Source organism: Blennius ocellaris (assembly GCF_963422515.1).
Source record: "Blennius ocellaris genome assembly, chromosome: 7".
NCBI classification, from domain to species: domain Eukaryota; kingdom Metazoa; phylum Chordata; class Actinopteri; order Blenniiformes; family Blenniidae; genus Blennius; species Blennius ocellaris.
Genome location: NC_137656.1, coordinates 16,951,537 through 16,974,617, shown reverse-complemented (window position 1 = coordinate 16,974,617; position 23,081 = coordinate 16,951,537). Strand labels below are relative to the sequence as shown.

The 23,081-nt window shown below is 44.7% G+C and overlaps 1 protein-coding gene across 3 annotated transcripts; it reads left to right on the top strand.

Annotated features, from left to right (window-relative positions):
* Nucleotides 1–1,274: 1,274 nt before the first annotated feature.
* On the top strand, nucleotides 1,275–22,227 carry LOC308131976 (ceramide transfer protein-like). 3 transcript variants are annotated; one of them, XM_080498904.1, is made up of 18 exons: nucleotides 1,275–1,866; nucleotides 2,050–2,184; nucleotides 4,629–4,745; nucleotides 11,623–11,730; nucleotides 11,919–12,057; nucleotides 12,773–12,853; nucleotides 13,022–13,179; nucleotides 16,006–16,098; nucleotides 16,252–16,338; nucleotides 16,474–16,566; nucleotides 16,911–16,988; nucleotides 17,722–17,817; nucleotides 18,020–18,152; nucleotides 18,234–18,304; nucleotides 18,399–18,527; nucleotides 19,326–19,455; nucleotides 21,116–21,253; nucleotides 21,739–22,227. In XM_080498904.1, exons 1-17 carry the CDS (start codon nucleotides 1,783–1,785, stop codon nucleotides 21,241–21,243), a joined length of 1,860 nt encoding a protein of 619 aa, XP_080355030.1. In that variant the 5' UTR covers nucleotides 1,275–1,782; the 3' UTR covers nucleotides 21,244–21,253; nucleotides 21,739–22,227. The 3 variants fall into 3 exon arrangements, with proteins under 3 accessions (XP_080355030.1, XP_080355029.1, XP_080355031.1); XM_080498903.1 differs by having other exon boundaries at nucleotides 12,770–12,853; XM_080498905.1 differs by lacking the exon at nucleotides 16,911–16,988 and having other exon boundaries at nucleotides 12,770–12,853.
* The last annotated feature ends 854 nt before the right edge of the window (nucleotides 22,228–23,081 follow it).

Below are 23,081 nucleotides of genomic sequence, written 5' to 3'. Positions count from 1 at the left end.
GGGTCTGGGATATCAGTGGGTCTTTTGAGTCTGGTGGATCTGATGCGGGGGTTGGAAACACATTTTCCCGAAGGGCCACTTGAAAAATGTGCACTACTATTGAGGGCTGAGACTTCAGTCGACTTGAGTTTCTCTCAGTAAGAATTATCTTTTGATAAAAAGCTTTTCAGCCTGAATTTTCTTCTTTTTTTTCCCCAACGGGTTCCAGAGTGGAGAAAATGTCAAATGCGGCCTCAGCTTTGACGTGTGAATGGGCAAAACACACATTTGCTGAGAGCGATGATGCCATCGCCCTAACTCTTGACCTTCTCCACGATGTCAGCTAACAACAACTACAATGGTGGATTTACGTGGTCCAGATCATGCTGCAGAAGCTACTAATGCCATTTGGTTTAATAAGGTGTTATGTGTTTGCCCTGTGACTGACTGGAGATCAGTCCAGACCAGTCCAGTACCGTGCCCTGGCTGGGATTGGCTCTAACACCCTGCGACACTGAACTGGATAAATGGGATAGAAGATGGATGGATAAATAGATTTGTCAATTTCTCAGTTTTTGCAGGCTCCATAGCTTCTTTTCTGTCTTTTGGTGTATTACTGTGGAAGCGTTACAGATCCACCAATAGGCCTGGCACATTTCCGATCATTTTGGGTCTTTTTGATGGTGTTTCCAGGATGCAGATCTTTTCTGTGTGGACCATAAACCTTTTCAAAACTACAGGGAGAAAAACGATCATTTTGGCTCGTTTGGATAGGGCCTCAAATCCCCAGTGCCCCAACAACACATCCAATGGTTTCAGGCAGAGGTGTCCTCCAGGTTAGATCAGTTGGAAGTTTGCAGGTTGGATCCGAGCAATGTGGCTGCCTACTGCATGTGGCTCAGTGTAGGGGGGGGGGGGGTGTCTCCAAGGTAATTAATAAAGTATAATTAGTGTAGTTTACTTTATATCCATCCATCCATCCATCCATCCATCCATCCCCCCATCCACCCAGTTTACTTTATAATAAGAGAACATTTCATGTCATTGTGATTTCCCAGTGATTTCAAAGCCAAAGGGCCACATGTGGCCCCGGGCCTGATGGCTTGATCTGGCCTATAGTGTGTGTGTGTGTGTGCGTGCGTGCGTGCGTGCGTGCGTGTGTGCGTGTGTGCGTGTGTGCGTGTGTGTGTGTGTGTGCAGCAGGTACACAGTGGAGCGTGGCTGTAGCTCCTCCCACCGACGGGCTAGTACTCCTCCGTCCTCTGCTACAGCTAACTGAGCCGCGGAGCCACAACCCGCTGCTCCTCATCTTTACATGGACGTCCAGGTGGAGCGTGGACACGGAGGCCTCTCTTCTTTCCCGTTTCGCTTTTTCACCGACCGCCGCTAATATTTGCCCGCGACACAAGTCGCGTGTTGTGTCGGCGCGCGCTCGTCGCGTCGTTTGACAGCTAACGCTAACTAAGTTAGCTCGTCTCATTGGTATTCGAGAGCAGTTTCAAAACAAAGCCCGCAAAACGGAGGAACTGAGAGCCAGCTGTCACCTCCAAAACACCCCGATCCAGACCAGCTCGCTCGGTTAAAGTCCTGCGATAAACTCCGCTCTCCTGCTGTTTTTTTTTGTTTTGTTTTTTTCCCCCCACACACACATTTATTGCCTAATTAACATTATTTTGTTGGGGCTAACTTTGGAAAGCTGTCAGCAGGTTTGTTGCGTCTGAAGCGTCCACTAATCCACAGCTCGCGCTCGGCTGCTGCTCGATACAATCAGATTGGAAGTTTCCCTTCCAACTTGGATTTCAAATGTCCGAAAAGAGTTCATCGTCGGATGAGGATGTGGACCCGGAGTCCGGCCAGCCCGTGGAGCTCGGAGGCGTCTTGAGCAAGGTAACTTTAAATGTGAACCAGGTTCAGTGTTTCTGCACAATAATTTGGGCGCTTTAAAGCCGCGCAGCTGGCGTAAGACGTGCTTTAACGTCATTAATAAAATACGTCCGATGATTTCATCCCTGCATGTACTGGAAATGTGCCGATTTGATGCCATGTTCTGCCCCTCGTGTGTGTTTACAGTGGACAAATTACATCCACGGGTGGCAGGACCGATGGGTGGTGTTGAAGAACAATACTCTAAGTTACTACAAGTCTGAGGATGAACGGGAGTACGGCTGCAGGGGGTCTCTGTGCCTCAGCAAGGCTGTCATCACAGTAAGTATTTACCCTGGCATGAGGCATGGACATCACTCCTCTGCTGTCGAATGCACAAATAGAAAGCACTGCCAGTTTTGCACCTGTTCAGGATTTCAGTGAGCAAGTCCAGGGACCAGGAAAGGCCGCTTTTACTTCCTTAAGGAGAATATTTTAAGTCTTCGTCATCGGCACAGGCTTAGTTCACTGCCATTGCAGGGTAAACATTAACTTGTAATGAGGCTGTTATTATGAGCACAAATAGGAGTGAAACCGGTGTTTTTTTTTTTTTGGGGGGGGGGGGTTTGCACACAAAGGCTTTAATGCCACAGCAATCTTTTGACTGCTTCCTCTCCTCTTCCTCCCAGGCGATTATTGCGTACCTGAAACTGGCGTTGTCCTTAGATCGGAGCTCTGACCACACACTGTACTGGACTGATTGGAGCTCCAATCGCATGCGGGGCCCCATGTCAGTGAGATAAGCAGAAATCCCACACCCTGGTTAAATATTCACCTCCCTTTAAGCGTAGCGGCACCAAGTACAGAGGCCAAACAAGTGGTTTTACCGTGATTTGTGGAGTTTTGGTTCATAGGATTATATAACTGATTAAAACCTCAACATGACTAATTTTCCCTCGGTGACAGAGCTTATTTGTGTCAACTTGTAATTGACTGTTTTTATGCAGCGTCACACAACAGTGAGTATTTTTTAATTTTTTTTTAATTGTGTCTCAGTCACCGAAGAGTGAACACAGTTTTATGGCACATGCAGGCTAATAGAAGCAGAGTGACCCGTCCAGCCCTCTTCTCCCTTTCCGTCATTCCCGAAAGATCTAAAGCCAATTCAGTCTGAGGAGACTGTGTTATGAGGACTCAGGAATGCAGAAACAAGCCTCTGCTTCTTTTCTTGCCTAATATCAGTCCGTTACACACTGTAGCTACTGACATGCACGATACTAGACAAGAAGCTCAACATTCAGGAACTGTTGCTGTCTACATTCCTTTTGCAGGCCAAGGTTCATTAGCAAAAGCCAACATAAGTTCAAGCTCTTCTTTGTGCTACGTTTTTTGCAAAAATAAGCTATTTTAATCTATTGTTATATTGGGTTTTTTTGAAATTCCAATACAATCCTGTATGCGTCGATACACTGCTTTCATGATATACCATTTAACATGTATTTAATCTGGCACCTTGCAGAAGAACTTCAGTCTCAGTGCTGTCCGTCATTATCAGTGTTTTACTGATAATCTCCTCTTTCCTAACTCTAAAGATTTCACTGTTCTTCACTCTGGAAAGAAAAAAAAGCCAATGCATGGATATACAGCAGTGCTTACACAAGGGGCAAGAGAATGTCCTGGACCTAAAGAAAGAGTTATAAACGTGATTGTAAAGCAAGAGGTTTATGGTCTGTGCCTGATACAGCACAATAAGATAGGCTGGATTCCCCTGGCCGTTCACCATCGCGCCTGGATGCACTTGAGGTTACATTGTACTCTCTCTTCTAAGTAAGCTATTGGAGCCGGAGGACATTTTTACAGCACTTGTCAGAGTGGGAACATTTGTGTCATGATGTTTTGGTGACGACCACAGACCATAATTCACCCCTCTCTGCATTGTAACTTAGTGCGATGTCCCACCAGAAGCAAAACTCTGCTGTATAAAGTCATACACACGGACACTTGGCGTTCAGTGCTGGGACGCATGTCGCCTTTGTCAGTGGCAGTAAATAAGCAGGCACATGAGAGTCATTCAGCAAATCAAATTAAACCTGGCCAACGTACGGTTATGTCAGCTGACAAGAGCGGCAGTATCCATGATGCTGCTTCAGAGAAAACTGGGCGAGGAAACGCAGAGGCTGGAGCGCGACTGTCTTATTTCTTATTTCCAACCCTCGCAGGGTCGATCTCCTCACAGTCGAGTCCAAATTCCTATCGCAGAGGAAACGGGGGGAATTCTTTGGAGCGCGTGTTTCGGTGCCTAAGGCGGTCAGTGGCTGGAGCTGGGTGGGGTGCGTTGTAGAACAGGGGGAGTGTGACGGTTGAAAGACAGGGGTCAAAACTCGATGGGAGAGGTTATGATGACCCAGGTTGCTGGAGCAATCTCTGCTGTTGCGCTTGCACGGCTTCAATGCGGTCATTGGGCGGGGGCGGGGGTGGGGTCGACTGCAGACACAAGACATCAGTTTTCAATTAAAATTCCTGTTTATCATGTGGCATCTGCTTGCATTGAGCCCATGTGTGTGCAGAATCTGTCACTGCTCGGCGGCCAGTGTCGTTAGACGGAGTGGATTTCTCGCAGGGGAGGGGGGGGGGGGTGTCTTGCATTGAGTATTTTTTGTTGTTGTATTTTTTCATTCTGACATTCAGATCCAGATGTGTGGTTTAGTTAGTTGGATTCCCTGACCCCACTTATGCACTCTCCCTCATAAGTGTTTACGAGGCCTCTCTCTCTCCTTTCTGTTCAGCCTCACGAGTTTGATGAGTGTCGCTTCGACATCAGCGTGAACGACAGTGTTTGGTACCTCCGAGCCGAGGACCCTGAGCACAGACTCCAGTGGATCGAGTGGATAGAGCTGCACAAGGTGAGTTTTTTTTTTTTTTTTTCTCTCGCCGATAGAGTTTAGTCTTTCTTGCTTCCTTCTCTTGACATCCCCGCCTGCTTGTAGACGCTCGATGGATTATGTGCGTCTGTAGAAATGACGCTTCTAAAGCGAATACGCTGGCAGCATTACACTGAGAGATGAATTCTGCTCTTAGTGAGCCTGAATTCATTCGTTGTGGATTCGCTTGCAGTTTGTGAAGAATCGGAACAAACCTCCTCATGTTGCCTTGTGTCAGCAGCTTAGTACTCAATAAATCCTTGTTTTGGATTGTTTTGGGTGGCATTATTCATGTTTCTTAAGTATTCAGGTTTAATTTCAGGTCCTTTTGGAGGCTCACAGCGGCTAATCTGTTTTGCTCTGTGAGCTGGGTGTGGCAGCTTCGGGATTTGGAGTCACACACATCCACATTCACAGCACTTGACTCTGGGAATTTGAGGAATCTTAGGAGTGAGGTGTTGAGGTGGGGGTATCCCCCGTCATCAGATAGTAGGCAGCTGCTTGCTGTGAAAGCACACAGTTTGTAATGTATGGCTTGGAGTGTATACAACGGATAGGACATGGCTCAGAATCGTGTTTAGGTTTATTTTTGCTCTCTGCGCGCGTCTTATTAGCTGAGGAGTTGAGTCTGTGGTGAGCTTTTCCTCTTAGAGTTCAGTATGTTGTGATCGGGATTAGTCTGCCATGCAGTTTAGGTGTGGCAAACATAAGTAACCTGAAAAATAACCTAGTTTTAAATGACTTGTACAACTATAGAAATGGTTAAACAATCATGTCATCCCTGAGACGAAAGGCAAACGTTTCTTATATAGTTTTGCAATAGAAATCCTCTTCAGTTTCTTCTTGTTCCAGTTGGATATCAGCAGCAGATAATGATATACCTATTGATTTTTTTTAGTTTATTTGAGATGTCAGGGAAAACAGACCAGCGTTGAAAAAACACAAGATTTTCATACATAAATGTTTTATTCACAGTTGGAACATATCAGATGATGGAAATAACACATTTTTGCAGTTCCCTGAAAAATATGGAATAATTAGAAGTTTTATGTGTAGCAACACAATTCAAAAGGTATGGTACACTGCCATACATACCACTGTGTATCTTCCACTGTGATTATTTCAGGCTTTTACTTTACATGACAGAGCTTTTTCTTGATATTTATTATTATTTATACTAACTGTGATTTCTGAAATGGTTCCTAAACCCATGCAGTGTATTCAAAAACCGAATCATACCTGTTCCTAATGTTGTGTAGCCTGAGGACCCAAATACCATGATTCAACATTGACATTTGGCTTCATCCTTTGTGTACTTCATTTCCCTTCTTTGTTTGCTGTTTTACGTCAGAATATTTCTCTGTGGCTGCTTCATGGTTTGAAAAGATATTTCTTTCCAGTGCTTGTCTTTTACTTCTTCAGCTTCTCTAAAAATCTCTGAATTCTCTTTCACACTCAATCTTCAACTGCTTAAATGTTCAATTGTGAATGAGGATTGCAAATGATTAATATTTATCTTGTAGCAATCCTCCAAGCCTTTTTTGAATCACTTTTCAGTGAATGCTCGCGGTGCTTTTCTACTGAGATGAGGCTGTTTGTTCTGCTGAGTGTTTTAAGTGCGAGTGTGACTGACCGCAGGTCTTTAGTCCATTAACGGTGGTGTGAGAGTATTTTAGGGTTATGTTTAAGTTGTGACCTCCAGTAACCTCTGTAAGCTCACTGCAGCATTACCTGCGGTCGTGCTGCAGGCAGTGTGTCTGTGCTGCGCTCAGATGGACAAAGAAGGACCTGCAAGGTGCATTTTCACCACCACGTTCTCGTATTGGGACCAAAATACAGTTTGTTTCAATTAGATTAACATCAGCTCCTATCTGCTATAAGTGTGCTTCATTATCGGATTAAAAAGTCATGAATAAAGCTTTTAAGTCTACTTTGGGTTCATTTTTGCAAAGACACACGCGTGTCATTTTGCATTCCCATAATAACGATTAGGTTGGTTGCTGGGAAAATGTTTTTGTGCTGGTCCGTTTGTATTTTTTATGCGTGGGTGTGTTTGTGTTGGCAGTGGCAAGAAGTCTCGCTTAATGTAGGCATGTTAAGAGCAGCTCTTGATGAATAATGCATTTTTCAATCACTTGTTCTCTCAGAAACTCAAAGTTAAGAGGGACACACAAAACGTGTCTCTTCTACAAAGAAGACTGATCCATTCAAGGCAAGGCAAATGTATTTCTAGTGCACCATTGAGGCACAAGGCAAGTCATAGTGCTACAGAGAAATAAAGCAAGTACATTAAAAAATAAGGATTAAAAACATAAAAAGAAGACTAGTTGAGGTAAAAGCTTTATGAAGATAAAGGCATGATAGGCTCTTGACCGTGCCACTATCTAGTTGAAATGACCGGTATGGTAAACAAAGTGGCATGAGGTCGTTCTCATCTCTGCTGCACCTCTGAGAGGGGATTCCTAGAAGGCGGGAGGTTTGTGGATCCTGGCCTGGGACAGAGACGTCCTCCTGGTTCAAAAGATCACAGAGGGGGAGGGGGGGAGGGGGGGGGGCAGAGAGCAGAGATTGGAGGCTGTCTCCCTGTTTACACCGATGTCCTTGGTTTCTATCATCAAGCTCCTCCTTAACCGATTTATACAGAGGACATGACGTCGTATGTTAGAGCCAAGCTGTCTGGATCCAGTGATGTTTGGATGAACCCCATCCGATTGGAAGCAGTCCTTAAATTTATAAAAGATGTTGAAAGTCGTCAATTCATTTTTCTCCCTTTGGAGAATCATGTTGAGGTCAGTCACGAGTTAAAGGGCGAGAGAAAGATTCAATTCCTTTTTTTCCACGGGGAGGAATGGGGCCTGAAATGAAAACGTTTTGTGACTTGGGAGTCCTTCGCTGTCCTTCGCTGTCCTTCGCTGTCCTTCGCTGTCCTTCGCTGTCCTTCGCTGTCCTTCGCTGTCCTTCGCTGTCCTTCGCTGTCCTTCACTGTCCTTCGCTGTCCTTCACTCCAGTAGGGAAGAGTCCTTTTTCAGGACCTCAGTACTGGTCTTGTCGGTGGAGTCTGCATGAATCACGGTGTTGTCGTTGCTGAGATGTGTAGACAAAACAGTGGGTAAAACCACTGTCAGCTCCGGCGCCGTTTTGTCGGCCACAGTCACATTTTCAGTCTTTCCTAGTCCGACTTGCTTGTTGCTGGAATCTCCAATCATCAGTGTCCAGATGGTCTTGTCTTGAGAAGGAGCTTGTTGCATCTGTTAAGTTTCTCCTGGCCCTTGGCGTAGTTGTAACTTTGGGACTACTTCTACAGCCGTGTTTGTCTTTTGTGCCTGTTGTGCATGCCTGCCTTCTGATTCTGGTCAGAGGGATGATCTGAGATCCCCCCATTTGCATTCGTGGTCTTCTACCTCGCCCTCATCACATTTTTTGAGTGCAGCCAGCCCAGGTGTTTTGAATATCAGTAAGAAGACATAAAGAAGAGTCCGACAGGACAAAATCACATGTTTTTTGTGTTCCTCCCACTCTCGGCTTCTCGCGACTCTCGCTCGCTCGCTCTCTCTCTCTCTCTCGCTCTCTTTCTGTCATTATAAACAGTAGGCGGCTTTCCCCGCCTGCTTTATTGCTTCATGACACAAACAACCCCAGACAGTCCTCATCATTTCTCAGCCCGTTCTCTCTTTCTTACTCTCCCCTGCAAACAAACACACACACACAGTCATGGCTGCTTGCTCTGTGATGGATGCTGCACTCAAAGACGCACAAGAAGGAAAGGTTTCCCGTGTCAGGGTGTGTGATCTGCTTCATGCATGTATGCAGCAAGAGTGGAGGGGATGTGTGTGTGTGCCTCTCTGAGCCCGTGTGTGCGTTGTCTGCAGAGGAGCAGACTGAACGCAGACTGCCGCCTTCGCCCTGCCGAGGATTTAAGACTCTTCCCCTTTCGACGTCGCGTCTCGGGCAATCAGGGAGCAGCCTCTCTTCTCTCCTCTGCTGGGGAGCCAGTTGCTACTTTTTCCTCTTCTTCCCTTTCGCTTTTCCCACTGCAGCTTTCTTCATTCTCCACGAGTTGAGCTAAGCCCGTATGGCATCTCTTCTCCACCTCCTCCCGTTCCCCTTTGTTTCAAAGTGAGGTGTGTCCAGGGGAGGTGGTGGATAAAAGGAACACTGGATTAAAGCGTCCCGACTTGTCAGGTCGGGGGAGCGCCGGGCCATGTTGGGTCCAGCACACCGCCAGGACTGCAGCAGTGTCCTGCTCTGCTTTGGCTGCTGGAATGGCCGAATGGTGGGCTTATATAGCATGTCGGCATCATGCTTGCTCACGTTTGTTAATCACTGTTCCATTTCCATGCTTCTAAGTTGTGATGTGAATGAAAACTGCACATGACCCATTTTTGCCACAAGCTGCATACGTTATTTCTTTATGCATGCTGTTTTTTTTGTTTCCCCCCCCCCCCCACTTTTAATCTTCTTACAACCTTTTATCATTAAACCTCCCTGCATGCCATTCCTCATCATCACTGCTATCAAAAGGTGAAGCCTTTGAGTGCATGGCAGAGGTGTAATTCCATCAGCAGAAGCTTTCAGATGTGACTGTAGGCGGTCACCTCTCATTATCATTAAAAATCCTCAAGAAGCCAGTTTCTTGTTATGTGTGTGTGTGGGTGTTCGGTTTGCATGGTTATCACGCTGCTGACCAGCGGCATCAAGATGGCACAAGCTTTTGTGGTTACAGCTTGGTCCTCGTTGGTTTGTTCATTGCTGCCTTGGTGAAAATCTATAGAGACAAGTTTAGTTTTTCAAGACTGAGAAAGCAGGAAGTCAGAAGTCTGACGTTAGATTGGAGTTTTATTTTTGCAGCACAGTCCATTCACTTACCTTGTGGGTACAGGAGTGGCAGTGGGCTTGATTGCAAAGGGGAGTGTTTGAAGATGTTGCATTTTATTGCAATTCGACATCATTGTATTCTGAAATATTGAATATAATTAATGTTCCACATTCGAACATTATTGGTGTTTGTATTTTCAGTCAAGGGTTCGCTTTGCTGGAGCCAAAAACTGCACAGAGGAAGAGATGGTCTCAGAATCAGTTACAAGAGCATTAAGAAAGCTGTGAAGTAATACCGTCCTCGTCGCTGTCAGGGCATTAATATTCGTGGAGGCTCGCTGCAGCTGAAGGCCTGAATAAACGTCAAGTCTCAGCAATCATTGGCTTCTGCTCTGCTACTTGTTTCTGATGTCAAGTGGAAAAATTAAAACAATGTCTCGTATATTATTTATTTTTGTTCAGCATGGCAAAACAAAAAAAGACACAAAGCTGTTGTTTTGTTTATGTAACCAGCAGTTGTGTGGACTTTAGCCTCTCGACATGTGTCTGCTTTGCATCATAAAATGACACTTCATTGGTTTCAACAGCCTGGAAGTGTTAATCGCAGCTTTGATTGAAGACACATTGCAGTTATTATCATTCTGTGAACATTATCTTTCGATAGATTTGGCTTGTTGTTCGAATTTGACTCCACTGTGTGGTCTTTTTGGTCCACTGTCTTGTGGGAGTCGAGCGAAAACAACCCAAAGGTTCTAATTTAACTGAAGATTGAACTGAGATGCAAAAAAAAAAAAATGCATGTAGTGCGAGATAAACTAATATAGGAATAGTAGTGTGATCGAGAACTCTAAAAATCGTAGAAAATGACATGTTATTGAAGTTGAATTCATTTTTCACTTGTTTAGGTTTTGTAGAATGATTTTTAATTCAATCTTGACTTCTCCCAAAGGGAAACATGTGGAGTGCTTGTAGTTTAATACCACAAATGCCTCAAATGACTTCACAACATCATTTCAGGTTTTTCCATCATCGTGTCACATTAACATTTGACTTGGTTTTTAAACAACATCCATTATTCGTAAACCTGCATGAGCGGGAGGGAAGGGTTAACTCTGAACAATGCAAATCCTCAAATGATGTGCAATGCCTGCGTGTAAACACTTGGATGTTTTGAGGTCGGTCCGTTGGGTGAGCAGCCGTACCCCTCAGTTCCTGAGCTGTTCACCGGTGTTTTGTGTCAGTCTGTCACACTGGTGTGAGTGTCGAAAGATCCTGAGAGGAAGAGAGGAATGCATGCGCCTCTCTTTCGCTCTCTCTCTCTCTCTCGTCACCTGACTCCCTCTCCAGATCGCTTACTGTTCTTAAGGAATTCCTGCGAATGCCGTTTGGCCAACAGAAGCGACTTTCAGCGTCTTGTTACGTTTTGCAATCAAGAGGGAAACTTGGGCACACCACCATGACTAAACCCAAGCAAATGCCTTCACAGTCATAAAACCGGTCCTGAGTCATATAAAAGGATTCAGTTATGTTTGTGATCAGTACGTCTGTGGCTTGTATTGTCTCATGAATTCACGCTGTGTCAGTCTGATATTGCGGATGTCACTTTACCGACCCAAACATCGCCATGTCACATGCCGGCTATATTTATGGGAGCAAATCCAGCTATGGCCGCTCCCACATGCCCCGGTTCCCAGATTCGTAACATTTTCTAACTTCACCCAATATGTTCCATCTATTTTCTGGCTCCGTTCGTGCCGAGTTGTGCTGCCATTTACTCCCCTACTGTTGCCCAGCTGTGACGGCTCAGCTGTAGCAGCTGGGTTGAGTCGTGATGTGTCCCCTCTCCACAGACCGAGCCTCTCTGTGTAGGTGGCAGCCCTGCTCTTCTCTCATCCAGCTCCCAGCATTACTCACTGCTCAGATTGATCCCCACCGTCTCGTTATGGCAGGCCTTCTTGTTGTGTTGTCGATTGTTCAGTGTTCGATATGAACTTCCTGATCTTTTGTTTCTTTCTTTTTGTCTCGTTTGTCCCCCCCCCCCCAGGCTGAGTCTGGTTACGGTTCAGAAACAAGTCTGAGGCGTCATGGTTCCATGTTGTCCCTCACCTCAGCAGCTAGTGCCTTGTCTTCCACGTCCACGTCCTCCTTCAAGGTGAAGTATTGTTTCACAATTTGCTGAAAAACTACAAAGTATACATTTGGACTGTAACGATCACAAGAGCAGAGTCGCAGACCTAAACGCTAAAACTATGATGGAAAATTTCCTGTGGTCATTTTTTTTTTTTCTTTTTTGGGTTGCCGTTGTCTCAATCTGTTTTACTTCTGCTTCTCCCCGCACAGAAGGGGCACCGGTTGCGTGAGAAGCTCGCAGAAATGGAAACCTTCCGGGACATTCTGTGCAGACAAGTGGACACCCTGCAGAAGTACTTTGACAACTGTGCTGATGCTGTTTCCAAAGATGAATTTCAGAGAGACAGAGGTAATGGACAGCCTCGGAACACTATTGTGCCAGTTTAGCATAAAGCAACATGGAGGAAGTCGGTCTTGACGTTTACTGGCACAGGAAAGCATTTACAGTCTGTGCGTCTTGACTGGCTTGATGCAGCATGAGAATTGAACCGGAGTGGTAAGACCCATCGAGAAAGGAAATAAAAATCAATATCCACTTACGTTTGGTTTGTGGGTTGTTTAAATTCTATTGCAGAGCCTTTCCTGTAGTCTCTGAAATTACTTCCATATTGCACCTGCTTTCTTATGTACGTTGAATCATTAATTTTCATGCAAATAATACCCAAAGGGCTGCGCACTGCATTTTTAGTAGAATCTAAAGACTCTTAAATAAAGATACAGGTGAGCATGCTGCTGTCTGTAGAAAGCCAGCCGGAAGTTTAAAAAATATTGTAAAATTTATGGCAGAGCAGCAAAATCCAAGTATTTACCAAGTGTTTGTTTTGCTTGGAAAGTTTTCTCCAAACTCGACACAGAAAGGCCCCCAAGGCCAAACAGGGACGTTCTAGAGAGGAGGCCAGAGTGAAAACCACTACTCTACTGAATGATCCATGCAAATTTCTCAAGTAAAAAAAAAAAAAAAAAAAAGTTGGTGTTGATTCTGAGTGTTTCTGTAGAGTAAGTAGAAAGATTGAATTGGTTGATGTTGTTTTTTTTTGTTTTTCTTATTCCTCTGCCGTCAGTAGAGGAAGATGAGGATGACTTTCCTTCCACTGCAAGACCCGATGGTGAATATAATCACAACAACAATGGCAGCAAAGAGAAATGTGAGTCGACCCACAGAAACACACTTTACTGGTTCGTTTCAGCCCGTCTGTAACAATACAGGGTGGATGTTTTTTCTTTCTTGCCAACTGACTATATTCGTGAAACGCGCAATCACCCGTGCGTCATGCGCCTGCCGTCTCATCACTCTTCTTTCCGTGCGTGTTAAGTGTTTCCCCCCGCAAGTCCCAAAGGCATGAACGGAATAGACTTCAAAGGTGAAGCCATCACCTTCAAGGCCACGACGGCGGGCATCCTCTCCACGCTGTCCCACTGCATCGAGCTGATGGTCAAACGAGAGGACAGCTGGCAGAAGAGGCTGGACAAGGTACGGCCCCGGGACGCCGCGGCGATGAACCGCACACGTCACTCACAGTGTGTGTGTGTGTGAGGTGTCAGCCGGATAATAGAGAGATTTCTGAGAGGGTGTGGCATTGCCGAAGAGTCGCCGGTGGAGGAAGTAATAGCTGCCGCCATGTACTCTGCGGACTCCGCTATTATGAGTGCGGGTTTGTCGCTTTGGACTGTGCACTATCTGTGAGGACGTCACGGTGCGACACGTTATTGATGCGTGTGAGGAAAGTCAGATGACAGCTGGTGCTTTATGTAGTGTTAAAAAGGCAGAGCAGTTGTTTTGGAGAGAATAGAAAGTCATTCAATGGACTGTAACAGACACCAGCTGTGCTGAATGAACCACATTAGATGTGGTTCGGATCTTCTACCTGAACCACTTCTTTGTTGTTGAGGCTTTTGCGGGCTTCTTTGTGCCAAAACTCATGTCATGTGGTTTCTTGTATTTTTACGAGTGTATGCTCTTTGATATATTTTCCTGGTTTCTTTCTGGAATGTTTAGTTTAGCACTTTAGCTCCCCTTTCTACCGCCTGCCATGAATGTAAAGTATTTATATTCAGTCAAATTAAAACCAAGAATTGGTGAACAGGGAGCAAAAAACTAGTTTACATATCCAAAAGGTTTTGAAACAAATCCTACAGAGTTAAGAGCTGCCTTTGACTTATTTGCATGATGTCATGACCATATGTCTCTTTTCCTTTAAGCTTTAGTTTTCATCATTCCTTTTTTTTTTTTTTTTATTATTTCTTAAAGAGTTTCTGGAGTGTGACACTCTTCCTTCACTACTTTCACTGACGTACACAGAGAGAGGTCTGTGTCTTTAAAGATTCACTCCACATGCTTGAATCCTCATTAACCCAGCTGATGCTGTCAAACCAGTTTTGTTTCTTTCTTTTTCTTTTTTTTTTTTTTCTTCTGTGTGCAAAGGCGTGCTGCCCTACCCTGAAACCTCCAAAAGCCGGGAAGTATTTTCAGTCAGGTCTGAGATATTTTCACACCAGTAGTCTTACCTATCAGTGTTTTCTTATCTCGCTCGGGTTTCGCTACATGCGTGTGTGTGAGTAGGGAAATAGAAATTGTAGAGGGCACACACTGGAAGGACGTCCAGACTTTGTACGGCGAGCACCTTTAGAAAATGACGGCCCGGATTTCGTGGTCCAGCTTGTGGAAGCCGTCGCTGCACCGGCGGACTGAGCTGCTCAAATACCAGACACAAAAATGGATCCCTCTACAAAGCTGCAGCCTCTTCTTTAAAGTAGGTCTCAGTCCTGCTGACAGCAGGATCTCCTCCTGTTTACCTTGTAGCCGGTTTCCTTTGTCCACACAGTCCTTTATACCCTGTTTTTGTCTCAGTACCGATTTCTGCCAGGTTTTTGAGGGGTTTTACTACTACAGTTCTTCTACAAAGCCACCGTTTCTTCAGATTATTTTCCTTCTTTTAAGTCTCTGAATTCTAAAACTCCTTTTGTGTATCTGGGTATTTGCCGACATAGGAAATTCTACAGTTTGATTCATTTTCTCACAACAAGACCAAACACTGGGGATCCACTGTGTTTCTGCTCTTTCTAAAGTTCTAAACGTCAAAAGCTGTGAAACTGTAAGATAATCCAACCACTTTAGTTCCCTATTGTATAACTGGCAACCTGTTGTTTTCTACGTCTTTTGTGTGTAGTCGAAGGTATTTTCCTCGAGGAGGAAATGATGCATTGGGCTCTTTTGCATGCTAACTTGGCTCAGAGTACCTAGCACAGCATGTGTCTCATTTGTCTTAAACTCAGACTGTTGTCTCAGTCCTGGTTGACTCGGGTATCCATCTGACAGCTCTTGGGTGTGTTTGATATGTGATCAGGTGCATTGTCATTTTCTTAAAAGCAGGATGAAATACTTTTTGATGATTGACCTGCAGACCTGTTTCGTACATTGTTGTGTGCAGTGTTTTACAGGTGTATTTCAGGAATATTGTTAGCATGTCTGCGTAATGCATAAATGTAGACCTGATCTGTGGTCTGATCTCACAAGCTCTTAATTGTATCTCTGTATTTATACTGTGCGAAGGGGCAAATGGATTTTCAAGGTAAATGACGAACTATATTGCTTTTTTTTTCCGATTAAACCCTGGACGGTGGTTTTCAAAGTGTGAGGCAGGGCTCCTTTTGGGTCACTAGAGAGCATCAGGGTGGTAAATAGGAGATAAAATGGAGGTCAAGGGGACACCTTTTCCTAACGTCACTGCAGCTTTTGAATTTTCAATAAGAAATTATATGGAATTCTAAAATTCGTAATGATTCAAGGGACTCATCCTCCCACACTCCTGAAAATCCTGACCTAGAGCTAATTAATTACAAGTCAGGGTCTCTTACATTTAATCTAAACGCAGCTGGAACGGCTAAAAGAAACCATATTAAACGACAAATAATGAGACCTTCAAACCTTTCTCTTTGTTTTTAGTTTTCACTTCGGTGCTGTCTGAACGGTTGTCTTTGTGTGAATTTATTATCAGTTTTTAAATTTTTACTGGAGAAATGCAGATAATGTTTTGATCATTTTTACACTGTGCAAGCTCCTATTTTGGGCTCACCTCACTGTGCGTAGGTTTGTCAAATTTATCCCAGTGTGTGAAGCCTGTTGGAGTGAGGACACAAGTGAATGATGTTGGGGGTTTTTTTCCTGAATATCTGAGACAAGCAGGCCTCTGTCAGCTGATGAACATGTACATTGTTTCGGGGGGGGGGGTTTATCAAACGGTTTACGACTCTTTGAAATGAAGCATTACCAAGCTACCTTTGTTACCTTTGTGTACAGGAGCTGGAGAAGAGGAGGAGGGTAGAAGACGCCTACAAGTCTGCTGTGAATGAACTCAAGAAGAAGTCGCACTATGGAGGACCAGATTACGAGGCATGATGAAATAAGATGGATTAAATTGATTAGAAATGTTTTTTTAATGGCAAAAAAAGGACTTCGTCCCGAACGTGTTTTTTTTAAATGACTGCACATCAATGGCTGATGTATTTTTAATGGGCCCTGCACTGTTTGCGTGTTCATTAACAGGAGGGGCCCAACAGCCTGATCAATGAAGATGAATTCTTTGACGCAGTAGAAGCTGCACTGGACCGGCAAGACAAAATAGAGGAGCAGGTGTGATTATAATGGAAAAGCAGCATTGAATCTTCCATCTTCATTGGTCTGATTACTGTTTCAGCACAGTTCCATACAGCGGCGGTGCCTCTTTCTATAGTTTTCTCTCTCAATCTTGCACTGTTTGTCCTTCAGAGCCAATCGGAGAAGGTCAGGATACCTCGACTAACTCCAGTTCCTCCTAATGATGTCTACTCTACCATCGGCACGCACCGATTCGCCAACAAGGTGTGTAGATTGTTTCTTACATTGTTCCTACCGTACCAATTTTCTTTATTGTGATTTCAAGTGGCCTCTTTTTTTTTTTTTTTTTGTCATTTCCGTGCTGGTGGATCTGTCGAACGCTTTGCAACGGCTCAGTGCACATGTTCATGTAATATCTTCTCATATTGCTGCAATGCTGATTTAAAAACCAAACCACCGATTCTCTGTGCCAAAAGATTGAGCTTACATAACATAACATTTCCTTCTGAAAAGCTCCTTGAGCAGACTTTGATTTTGTCTTCAAGCTTGCACCTCCTTAAGCCCTGTTCTTTCCTGCTTTCTCTTTGGACCTTCTCTCTGCCGTGCAGCCCCATAGCCATTCTTCCTCCTTGTCGTCCGTTGAGCTAGTCAGCGCGTCAGATGACATTCACAGATTCAGCGCTCAGGTACTGTACTTGGTCAGCTGGGAGCGCCTCCGGGGGGGGGGGGGCATGCACATTCCGAGGTTCCGCTTTTTCACCACGGTCAGAACGCACGAGACTGTCCGTCTACTAACATCATGCTGCAGGATTTAAAAAAAAAAAATAAATTCTCCCCCCTTGAGAAGTATCCCAAAGGAGATCGTGTCTAAAGTTTCTGGAGTTGTGTGATGATACACCGGGATAACCCGATGGATCAGATATGAAATTCCTGGAGTGAACAGGTTGTCATCAACAGTTGATCTAATGTTGCATGACTGCTGGGATCCAGTGCAACCTTTCAGTTTCTGCCCTCGCATTACCCTTTTCTTCCACAGCATGAGCAGACGTGTATCCAGACTGGCTTTGTTATGCATTACTGGGATGTTAAATAACTGCACAAAGCGGGGGGGAAGAAAGTTCAATATGTTTTTCTTTTTTTTTTCTTTTTTTTTCCGTTATAGCGCAGAGGCTGATTTATTTGCTAAAGGGAAAAGACTATTCACTTTTTCTTCTCGCTTATCACATCCTCCGTGATGAAATGCCAGCACCATGAGTCGAGGCTGTTAATTATTAATCTTAAGTACAGCATCCCAAAATGCACGATTTTACCTTTTGCCCCTGCCTGGGTTGTAGCCCCGTTTGAATGCATGTCCTCAGAAAAGCAGGAAAAATACCAGAGTCTGACATGAATTCAATCAATATCCGTCCCGTCTCTTAGGTGGAGGAGATGGTGCAGAATCATATGACGTACTCTCTTCAGGATGTGGGTGGAGACGCCAACTGGCAGCTGGTAATAGAAGAAGGAGAGATGAAGGTGAGAGAAGCAGCCTATGAATCATTTCCTTTGGTTCCCAGCTGTGAGGATTAGAATATCAGCCACCGCGATCGCAGCAGATTGGAAAATCATAACCCGATGGAAGTGGCGCTCAATAATGTCAAGTTTAGTCGAATAGAATATCTGCCTGCGTTGAGGCCGTGAAAATGTCCGTAGTCCCAATTAGTTGTTGTTGTCGCAGGTATACAGGAGAGAAGTGGAGGAGAACGGCATCGTCCTGGATCCTCTCAAAGCGACGCATGCTGTCAAGGGGGTAACGGGACACGAGGTCTGCCACTACTTCTGGGACACAAGTGTCAGGATGGACTGGGAGAGTGAGTCCCCTGCGCCACGTGAACTCTGAGCTCCTTTTGTCTGATTGCAACAAGCTCATGAACTCTCCTTCCCTCCCTCAGCCACAATTGAAAATTTCAACGTTGTGGAAAGCCTCTCTGATAATGCCGTTATTGTTTACCAAACGCACAAGGTAAATTGTCTGTGACGGTGCAAGATGTCGCGAAAACAGCGGGTCACTGGTTTGGGGGTCGATTGTCATCTGAATGCGTCCGGTTGTGTTGCAGAGAGTCTGGCCGGCCTCTCAGAGAGACGTCCTCTACCTGTCGGCCATCAGGAAGATTCTGGCCACGAACGAGAACGATCCCGACACGTGGCTGGTGTGCAACTTCTCCGTGGACCACGACAACGCTCAGGTGAGATGAACCCAAACACGCAGTCATGTTCTGAGAACGACAAGAAGAAAGCAAAAATGTACTTTTTGTGGAAAACTCTTGATTATAAGGCTGTTTTTTTTTGTTTTGTTTTGTTTTGTTTAATTAACTGCCGCAATTTCCAGATTATTGAGGGCACCTGAACACCCCACACCACACCCACCAAATTTGAAAAGGGAGGTCAGAGTTACGCGATGCACCTGAACGAATCACCCATGTACGGGTTGCATGAACCTCCTTAACCCTGTCATTGTTTCAGCGCAGGGTTCAAAGCATGCGACAAAAGTAGCGGCTTATAGCCTCGAAATGACAGTAAATCAACTGTAAATATTGATACCAAGTTGATTTTTATCGTCTTAAATATGTTTAGAATTTAGCCTCAAAAAGCCCACAAAAAACGTGAGAAATGCCAAATGAGACTGATTCGTGGACGTCGCTTTCACATGACTTGATTTGCTTTTTGCCTCGTGGATTCATCAGATCTTCACATGAATACGAAGCTAAATGCAATAAATGTCTTGAGCACAAACCGTTTCAGTGAGGTTAAGAGCCACTTCCTCTTTAGTGTGTCATGTGTTTATACATTAGCTTCACAACTTCAGCAGCATCATTACAGTTTAAAAAGGACAAACATTAAATATAAGCTTGTTTTAAACCTTTTTTTTAACGGGTAATTAGTCCGAAAATTCCATTTCGAACTAATTATCCTCCATCTCTCTGTCAATTCTAACGACAGATATTCTCAAATCATTCACATTTGCATTTTTGTCGTGCTTTCAGCCCACAATGCGGTGCGTTCGTGCCAAAATCAATGTTGCCATGATCTGCCAAACGCTGGTCAGCCCACCAGAGGGAGATAAAGAGATAAGCAGAGACAACATCCTCTGCAAGATCACCTATGTTGCCAATGGTAAGTACCTCTCCTGCAGAAAGGCTTTCAGCTGGAGATTTATGCCCGAGGCTGATCGTAATCAAAATGTTCTCAGTACGAATATTCACCCTGCTGTGAATGCCAAAACCACACAAAGACAAAAATCTCTTGAGTTAATCCAGAGTACATGAAAACAAACTAAAGCTCAGCTTATGTAGAGTATTAGCCCACTTATGACTAATACATTTGTCATAATTGTGTAATAAATGGTTTCTTCTGCCCTTTATTCCAAGATAACCTTTAATATCCGGCATGTGGCACACTGGTGTCTCTTGTCATACTGCAGAAGTCCTGGTAGCACTAATGAATGCTACATGTTTCCCTATCTCTTGTTTGTGGAAGTGCTTTTCAATGTTCTAAATGTCAGGATGGAAGTTATGGTTACGAGAAGTGTGTATGTGAAATTCTGTCTGCTGTAACAGAATCCGAATACAAAGTTAATTTGACCTCAGATGAAGCCAATGTGAGGCCAGGTGTAACACAAGTTGGTTAATATCTGACATAAGAAAAGCTGCTGGTCTCCAAATATGTTAAACGTTAAGTCAGAAAACTGATTGTGTTGTGGCGTGTTTTGTAATTTGAGTACAGACTTGAGCCGTTCCCCCTCCATTAACCTCCTGAGGATGAACGGATTGTAACATGAGGTGACTCTGCAGGGGAACCTTCAGCCACTTGGTTGTCAGGAGAGGCCGTGTATTGCTGGTCACAGGAAGGAATTAAAAGATGATTGAAAACTGTTATATTGCTCTGTCTCTGTAGAGGGCGCCCTACCGTTGTCTTTATGTGTGCATCAACACAGCTTCCTAACTGCTGATGATCCTCGAGCATTATGTTTAACAAATAATACATCAAAGACATTCTAAACATGATAAAATATTAAAAGGAAAAAAAAACAAGGTAAAGCTGATCCATTAAAAAAAATAAGTGATAAAACAAAATGAAAAAGACATCAGTGTAAAAGTAGTTAAGAGGAAAATGACAATAAATGTAAATAACGTGAGATGAATTCAACTCAGTACATCTTGGTGAAATGAATATGTTTGATTTGATACAGAGTCATACCGAGGATGAAATGAGTCACACCAGCTCAGCCACCGTCAAATCTCCAGATGCGGGAAGGGTTAGAATAGCACAGTCCTCCTCCAGCTTGACTGGCAGCGATGTGCTCTCTCCTCCTCGTACCTCATGTATGAATGGACTTGAACGTCTCTCGGATGGTCAAATATATTCCAAGAAAGCAGCAGCTTCTAATGATGAACGTTGTTGTTGTTGTTGCACATTAGCAATGATGGAAAGAGTAGAAAGCTATTGTTAATTTCTTCTGGGCCAGATCACTGTCGCTCCGTGACGTCTCATTCAAATCGATGTTCACGTCGGGGAGACATGTGATGCATGCCGAGCAGCTTCACTGCCGGAGAAGGAGCCTCTTTCAGCTCACGGTGAATGGACTCCATACATTTTTCAATACGAATGAGGAACCAGCGGGTCAAACTTTCCTTCATTCTTCCAGCTGCAGTCCGTCTCGCCTGGAAGCAGGGACCTTCTTTGTGTGCAGAAGCAGCCGAGGCCCCGTGGCTCGGAAACACTGGTTTCTACACGTTCTTTATTATTTATCACTGTTATTCCTGTGTGGTCGCAGTAAACCCCGGCGGCTGGGCTCCCGCCTCGGTCCTCAGAGCGGTGGCCAGGAGGGAGTACCCCAAGTTCCTAAAGCGCTTCACCTCCTACGTCCAGGAGAAAACTGCTGGGAAGCCCATCCTCTTCTGAACACAAAGAGGTAATGAACAATGAGCGGGTTTACGTCGTTTCTTACTTTCACGTTCGGTAAATCTGAGAAATTCCACTCAGAATCACACCAAGTTAATACTTTCAGTGAAAAATTCATGAAATGCACGTCGACATGACATTCCCTACACATTTTCCCAAAGTAATGAAGAACTTCTGGCGCTTGCAACTGTTTTCCAACGACCTTGATGTATAAATAGTCTTCCTCCAGTGGACGTTTTGTCATCGTACGTCCTGCATCCAGAAGCTGCAGGATGAAGATCATCAGGCCGACACGATGAAAAACTTATTTATAGTTTCCTACCCTCTCTATTTTTTGGAAACTAAACTTTAGAGTGCTTGAGGCAGATCTGCAACATTCTCCAGAAATACGAGAATATCTCGTCAAAAACAAAAGACACACCTGCGAGGCTCCGCAACAGTTTGAACAACCCGGGGACGTCGTTTGCTATATTTGAATCATCCGTCTTGTTTCAGGATTCGCCTGCAGGAGGCGCCGTGTCACCCAGTGTTGAACATGCCCTTGATGACGACAACCTGACTTGTTCCTCCTCCCGTCAGTCACAATGTGTTTTTAAACCACGGCCGGCAAGACGGCACATCACCAGGCCGCCCCACAGGACTGCTCCTCCACGATTGATGTGGTTTCATGGCTTTAACGCGTCGTCCCACCAGCTGCGTCACAACGGCTCCGGACTGTCTGCTGGTGATTTCTATGTAAATGAAAAAAAAAACATAAATTTTTTCCTACGTAGTTTTGGAATTGTTACCGATTATTTGCTCTCTTTTTTTGTGTGTAAATTGTTTTGTACATTTCTTATGATTCCATCCTCTTTTGGGTTTGCTTTCATCACTAGTATTACAGCTGCTTGTGTTGCTGCCGCTGCTACGGTGACTAACATGAGAGAAGAACGCGTCGTACTCCGCCTCCTCTTGGTTTGCCTTCTGCTGTCCCCCTTGTGACGATTCCGTTTGTAGTTTGACCGGGGGGGGGGGGGGGGGGGGGTCACAACCTAAAGCTTTGAAATCTTTATAATTCCAGATTGTTATAAAGTAGCTTTCCGAGACACAATGAATATGTACAGCAGAGAAAACGGAGCAGGTTTTCAGTTCGTTTGCCGATGTGAGAAATGTGAATTGACTGTTAAACACTTGAATGGAGGACGGCGGCGGGCTGAAGGAGCGCGGAGTGGGAAATGAAGAGCGTTTTACCGTCTCTATTGGAGGATTTCAGCTTCCGTCTGTAGATGTTGCCCTCTGTCACATCTGAAACAAAGATTCCTCTCTTTCTTCGAGAGACGAGTGGGTGCTTTTTCTACACCCAAGGATCCCCCCCCACCCCCCCCCCCCCCCCATCCTCTCTCTCTCCCCATAATTGACAACAAAATGAGTGACAATTAGTCCTGCTTCTTTTCCTCAGGACTCAGTAAAGTTGTCCAGTCTTGATCTCCACAACCCAACAGTGTCAGTCGTACGCCAGCATTACATTTCACACACCACACTACAGAGCAGTGGCCTCCTGCCCTTTGACTGGTCGTCTGCCCCCGAAAATGCCTTAGACACTGGGATGAACCCTAAAAACGTGGGTTTCTCTACTGTACAGCCACCAGATGTGCATTTATCTTATCACTAAAATGAAGGGGGGGGGGGGGTGGGTGGGTGGGGGGGGGGGTCGAAGTCAGCATTTCACATCATCTTACCTCAACTTTTAAAAGATTTACGTTAGACGTCGTTTGATGCCATCATGCGTTGGGAGTCGATCTGCATGGTTGAGGAATCGTTCATCGGGTTTTCAGTGTAATGAGGGGTCAGAGGTTAGA

Excerpts from the sequence above, each read along its gene's own strand:
- LOC308131976 (XM_080498903.1), top strand. The coding sequence starts at position 1,783 with ATGTCCGAAAAGAGTTCATCGTCGGATGAGGATGTGGACCCGGAGTCC. Across the intron at positions 11,731-11,918 it reads CGTCCACGTCCTCCTTCAAG|AAGGGGCACCGGTTGCGTGA; the intron begins GTGAAGTATTGT and ends CTCCCCGCACAG. Across the intron at positions 13,180-16,005 it reads GGCAGAAGAGGCTGGACAAG|GAGCTGGAGAAGAGGAGGAG; the intron begins GTACGGCCCCGG and ends CTTTGTGTACAG.